The sequence below is a fragment of the Hordeum vulgare genome, chromosome 3H, assembly GCF_904849725.1.
Source record: "Hordeum vulgare subsp. vulgare chromosome 3H, MorexV3_pseudomolecules_assembly, whole genome shotgun sequence".
Lineage (NCBI taxonomy): Eukaryota > Viridiplantae > Streptophyta > Magnoliopsida > Poales > Poaceae > Hordeum > Hordeum vulgare.
In genome coordinates this window covers 10,399,379-10,406,272 of record NC_058520.1, presented here as the reverse complement: position 1 = coordinate 10,406,272, position 6,894 = coordinate 10,399,379, and the positions used below count along the sequence as shown (strand labels likewise).

The window sequence follows — 6,894 nt, the reverse complement described above, 5'->3', positions numbered from 1 at the left end:
TCCTACTTAGGAGAGCTTGAAATTAAATCTTTGAAAAGGAAAATATTTGAAGTTTGAAAAGGAGATGTATCTCAAATCCTATTTAGGAGACCTTGAAAAGGAATCTAGTCTGATGTTTATTTTTCTTTGAAATGTGAAGGATATGAATAATTTGTGTGTATGTATATGATTCTAGTCCTGGAAACCAAAGAACTCTATAGGGTTTTTACCATAGGAAATCATATCCTATAGGATTCCTATAAAATTACTCCAACCCAAATAAGACCGAATCTTCCGGTGGTCCAGTTCTCCTAAATAGGAAGACATCGGTTTCCAAAGTAAAAAATAAGCAACAATATAGTTCGTTGTCTTCGTGGTTTCTGAAACAAAAATGAAGGGACCGTACATTGGACTGAAATCCAATTCAATTTTAGTCCTATTTTTCGTCCACACATAGTTTAATAACTGTCACATGTCCTCCGTTTTGTTCCTGTCCCCTGAATGTTGTTGTCTTTGTCCCACCTTGTTCTTTGTTCCTTTAAACAGGCCTACTAGAATAACTAGATGAAATCACGCACGTTGTTGCAGGAATATTTTACAAAAATTTTACTAAAATTTAGATGTATGAAACATGAATATATAAATAATAGAAGAACTGAAATTGAAAATACAAATGATTTTGTTAGGGTAATACAAATGATTTATTGTGTAAAACTGCTGTATGTGTAGTTATAAATATTTAGTAAACATGAATAAAATGAGAATTGTCATGCATGTTCACATGTTCAGGTAGCTTTTATCTATGCATGGGTGCATGTTAAGGTGGGCCTTTTTTCATCCACGTCGAATGATGAGGTGCCATACTTGTATGTTGAGAGAAATATATCAGTGAAGGCTAACTATATAGATATAGCGGCTAACTATATAGATATAGCATCGGTGCATGCAAAGATGGGCCTTTTTCATCCATGTCGAATGATGAGGTGCCATACTTGCATGTTGAGAGAAATATATTAATTGAAAGATATATATTAGATATACTTCCTTCGTCCCAAAATAAGTGTCTCAAGCTCAGTATAACTTTGTATTAGCGCTAGTGTACAAAGTTGCGACGCTTATTTTTGGACGGAGGAAGTAGAAGATAAGGATCCAAAAATAAAAATAAAAGCATCTACAGCTGGATCCCTCATACCTGTCTCAAACACCCGGACAGACTGTTCGCTCATTGATCGATCATAAAAAAATTAATCCAGACGGACCCCTCAAACGGGCCTCAAACGCCCGGACTGACCGACACCCCTAATATTCAGCCCAAATATGGGGCGGATATGGGGGAGTCCGGGTGCGCCCGCCACATCGGCCTGACGGCATGGCCCCACGCAGACTCTCTGAAAACCCGAAGGTCCGACGTACACCTCGACCATCGCATTTGATATCCTTTCTAGCCTTTTTTGGGTTGCCAAGCAATTTTATTTGCAGGAGATAAGTTGAATTTGGGTTCATCCTATAAAAGCAAAAGAAACATAATCATGAGTACTAGGTATGCGATGTGTAAACATATTGTCCAAGATCTGTTAACATACTTGTTTTATATGAACCTATTTTTCTTTTCTTTTTTCCAGAGCAGATTTGGCAACAAATGTCCATCTCTAAGTATTGAGAATCTAACATGTTGCATTTTGACAAATCTAGAGAAGAGAGATGCAACAAATATGTTGCATTTTGGATCCATCTTTAAATAATCTGTTCCTTCTAGCGAAATATGGTGCAACACACATAACCTTTTGGATCCATCTCCTGGTAGTAAATATTCAAATCTAAAGAAGAGATGACTCACCCTTCTAACCAAGCCGATGTAGTGCCTATCACAACACCACCTCGACCATCCTACATTGATTTGCCGCCCTCCACCTCCCCACCATGACTGCCCGGTGCAATGCTGTCGCCATCCTTCAGTTATGGAAGGCCATCCTCCGGCGCCACACCTTGACCTCGCAAGGCTAAGACCTCCGGGCCGCCACTTTTCCTTGCACAACGCCGCCTTGCCCATCTTCTTGGCCGTCCTCCGCCTCCCCACAATGGACGCCCTTCATCTCCTCACCATGACCAGCCGGTGCAGCACCGTGGCCCTCCTCCACCGTGCCTTCCACCCCGCCTTCTGTACCAGCATCAGCCGCACCCTCCTCCATATGCTGCTCTCCCAGCGTCGCGCCGCTGATGTGTGCCTCGTGCCATGCATGTAGGGTTGGGGATTGGGGGGGGGGGAGGGGAATCTGGATCGGGAGAGAAGAGGGATCGGGAGAAAACATGAGCGGTTCTATGAAAACAGACTTTTTGGCGTTTTTTCCAGCGTGCAAAGGCAGGGGCAAATATGACTTTTCAAGTTGCAATTGCTGATGTGAATAACAAACACTGACGGAAGTGTCGTAAAATGAAGAAAATGAAGTTGTGGTGTCAAAAAGGGGGAAATGGAATTTCCAAGGCCAAATAGGAAATCAGATTTTAAGAAAGGGTCGAATAAGGAATTCTCTCTATCTTCAATAGCTTTGGCTATTCCCAACCCTCCCCAATTAAACATTGTAAGACTGGTATTTCACTATTTGGGACACCGTGGTCTCTCGGAATGCGCCGAACGTTATTAAAAAAGCTGCAACAACTTTCTCTCAAGAGAAAAGAGAGTTTGGCTATCTCCTGACTTGCAGCCTTGCATGGTTTAGGCTTGCAACATGTCCATGTAACCCCTGTTTGACTGGACCTGTGAAGCATGAGCTGAGAATGCCAATTCTAGTATAGATCATACATAAAGATGTCACGATACAAATTCAAGTACGGATAATTAAGCATTACTTAAGTGAATCTAGTTTCGTCATCCACTTGCTTGAACGATTTAAGGCAAAACTTTTCAGAGTACAAATATCATGAATTATACTTAAAGTAAGAATTGAGCAAAGAAATGTAGTCTGTTCGTCCACTTGGACGATACGATGAAAAAAGTTCACCAAGAAAAAAACTCCGCCTCCATAGCTGCACATGGATCCTATTGTGGCCTGAGAGTCACAACCACAGTGGTTATGGCACGTTGAAGCAACACCTTGGGCACAAGGAACATGAAGTCCTTGGGCATTCCATCATACAGATTAGTGTTCCTCGTTTCGAACTTGGCAGCCTGAGCGTAGCCCGTTTCATTGCAATATATTGATAGCTTGCACTTGAACTTGGATCCAGTAATGTGAGGCTGAACACAGCAAATTGAGATGACACCGCCGGCGGACTCCATTTCCACTTCGAGCATGAAGACGTGCCCATCCTCGCACACAAGAATGAGTGAACCAGGAGCATCGCCGTGGATGCGGACCCCAAATGCCTCGTTGTATATAAATTTCGTGTTGGGCGCCCTGTGCACGCGTGAGAAATGCTCCAGGAGCATTGCAGTTGGCCCTTTGAAGCTGCAGTCGGTTGCCGGGCAGAAGCATGGCGCGTGCGGGCAATCTTTCTCATGCTCATCTTTCTGGTAGTGTGTTATCCTTGCAGTGCATCCGTGTTCGCTGTTGGAGCAAGCAAGTTGGATTGATTCAACTACATCTTCTAGCCGGTGGCAGCGATTGTAGACTGTGGGAAGGGAGCAGAAGCAACACTTGTCTGGGAGCTTGTCACGGCAAGATGAACATATGGTATAGCCCATGGTGCACTGAGGAACAGAATAAAAATCAGTACATATGATATGAATCAGTAAATATACTACAATAACTTTGGCAGAATAAAATACATGCTAAAATGGTGAACAACACAGCAACAACATAGGAATCAGTACATAAGATACGCTATTTTCACCCACTAAGTTCACTCCTAGGAATAACAGGAACAACATACCGTATATAATTAATATAGTATATACCGCGGTATAGTACTACAGTATATCAATTAATCCGCATTGCTTCGTTGAATATACTCTCTATAACACTAAACTCCTCAGTTTTGAAGAGCATACATTTAATTGAGGTCTCTAATTAAAATCCGGTCACCCGATTTAATTGAGGAGATGGAATTGAGTCACTCATTTATCTATGTACTTCCTATGTTCATATAATTCTTTTAGACATTCCAACATGGACTATATACTAAGCAAAATTAGTGAATCTACATTCTAAAATACGTTTACATACATTCGTATGTAATCCATATTAAAATCTCTAAAAAACTTATATTTAAAAATGAAGGGTGTAATACATTATTCTCCCTAAGTTTAGGGGCAGCTTAATAAAGTTTGCTCTTCAATTTAAAATCTGTCCACTCGATTTTGGCCAGGTCATCAATTTTTTAATGATCCCTCTCATTCTATTTTTTTAATTAGCTACACTTCCTAATTTTGAAGCTCTTCCATTTGATTAAGGTACTCAATTTTGTATTTAGTTCATATTTTGCCCAGGTAAGCGGTTTTTACAAATCAATTGACAACAACCGTCATATAAAAACATATCAATCCTATGCGCCCACTCGGCACCTAGAAAAAAAAAGCGCAAGCATGGGACGTTGTAACACAAATATAATACACGCAAGCATTGATGTAGTATTTTTTCACATAAGTATGAGTTGGTTAGCAAATAACCTACAATGACACCGCAAAAGGTCCACCAAAAAAACTACACTATAAATAAAAATAAAGCACACTCCATCATTTCTCCAACTCGCTAAACGAAATACTCCGTCGGTTCCAAAATATAAGGTGTGTTATTTTTCTCAAAAGATATTTTTAACATTGACCTAGTTTAGAGTCAAAAATATTGATATCCACAATATTAAATAAATAAAATACGAAAATTCATATCATGATGAATTGAAGAGACCGATTTGATATTATCGATATTGATATGTATATATGTCTCTACAAATTTAATCAAACTTACAGATATTTCACATTTAAAAAATAAATCCATCTAATATTTTGAAATAAGGGAAGTGAAGGCATTATGAAAACCAATAATACCAACGGCACATCAAAACACGTCCAATTCTTCTAGTATATACGGTAGTATAGTACTCCCTGCACCTCACAATATAAGACATTTTTGCAAGCTAAAACAGCTTGCAGAAACATCCTATATTGTTGATGGAGGGAGTACTACAGTTGTGATATATACACTCTTATAAAGTTTTATAGAGGGAGTATATATGTAGTTTGTGTTTCTCCATAGTACTGATGGTACATATGTCTAGCTTGCATAAGGTACACAGACTTCCCCTATTATATATCATAATTTTCTATAAATATAAATGGTGCGCACCTTCAATCTTCATTACCATGTGAATCGGTTCCACTTCGCTAGGTTACAAAAATGTTGAGTGGCAAACCCATAGTGTGTGTGTGTGTGTGTGTGTAGCATAGCTCTCGCAGTTAGGGATCTCCACACGAGAACGATCTGAATGACATTACAATTGAATGAACTCATACATGGATGGAGGGCAACATAGATATATAGCAGAAAATGCAAGGATCAATTTGGACTCTAATGTCTGCATCTGATGTCAATCACAGATGTCAACTAGTCCCTCTGTCCGAAATTACCCGTGACCCAAATTGATACAAATCGTTGCGGTTTTTATCATAGTTTTCTTTGTTTTTGAGAACTTAAAATTTTGTTTAGTACTTTGTTTAATAGAATGGCTACATGCATCGATTGATACAGTGCTGTGATCCTTTTTTTCCAAAATATAAGCTAGTCGACTCGATCAAGCAAGATGGATCAGCCTGCTGTTCCCTGAGATCCATAGTGTGTACTTTTTATAAGACACCCAGATAGTCCCTGAGATCCATTCGTGCTATCGTCTCCCAGACCCAGTAGCTCGTAGGATTTGAGTAGATCAGCGGAGATCAAGAACAGGGGATACCTGAAATATGGGAGGGCGCAGGGGGTGACAGCAGATGAGGCAGTCGAGGTTGTCCGCGTCTCCCGCCGCGACCTTCCTCCTCTCGCTGACGCCGCCGTCCCCCTGCTGCCGCTTTTCCATCGCTTCCTCCATTCCTTTCACAGGACGGAGCGGCGGCCGTGCAGCCGCCGGGTCGCAGACGCAGAGGCTTCTTGTTGCACAGTGGCGGCGAGTCGTCTCTCCCTGCTGCTGGACGCCGCCCTCTTAATTTATTATGTTTCCTTTCTGGCCCGGTGGCGGCGATTCTAAAATTTCGAGCCAAAATACAAGACGCACACGAGCACACTATCCGTAAGTTTAAAAGAAAATGCCCTAAAAGAATACTAGTTCAAAAGAAAAAGAAAATAACGTACACACAACTACACGAATATACCACGTGCTAAAATATTAACATAATAACGGCCTGAAGTAAAGTTCAACGATTTTTAGAACAAACTTAAAATTAAAACGACCTAAAAATAGCCACTCGCTGCCGTTGCCATCAGTTATCGGTACCGTCGCCGTCCTCGTCATCAGTCAGGACGATGTACGCCGGGGGCTGCCATAGATGGGCCGGTGGCCCCTACCAAGAGGGAGGTGCGGCCGGAGGCGCATGCATTGAACCCTGCACCACCTTTTCCTGTGGCGGGGACGGTGACCGGGTCTTGTCGTGCTTGGGCTCCGGCGTGCACGGGAAGGTCTCCGTCCACGACCACCTGTGGTCGTCCAGCATGGGGATCCACGACGTGGTCTCCTCCTCTTCTTGCTGGTGCACGCCCTCCATGGCCTCCTCCTTCACCGCAACATCGTACTCTCGGATGGCGCCGTCGCCGTCCGCGGAGAGGGCTACCATCTCTTCAAGGCCCTCCCACTGGGCCTCATCGTATGTGTTCATGGAGTCCTTTATGACCCTCTGACATGGTCCTCCTCCTCCTCGGCCGTTGATAATTGTGATCTGCGTTGGATTAGCGGAAGGTCTAAACTTATCACATGCGAAAACAACTCCTAAAA

General features: G+C 42.0%; 1 protein-coding gene across 1 annotated transcript; it reads right to left on the bottom strand.

Moving 5' to 3' along the window:
• Window positions 1–3,016: 3,016 nt before the first annotated feature.
• LOC123441295 (E3 ubiquitin-protein ligase SINA-like 10) lies at window positions 3,017–5,997 on the bottom strand. The gene is made up of 2 exons (XM_045117778.1): window positions 5,866–5,997; window positions 3,017–3,667 (listed from the first exon to the last, which is right to left on the bottom strand). Exons 1-2 carry the CDS (start codon window positions 5,995–5,997, stop codon window positions 3,017–3,019), a joined length of 783 nt encoding a protein of 260 aa, XP_044973713.1.
• Window positions 5,998–6,894: the final 897 nt, after the last annotated feature.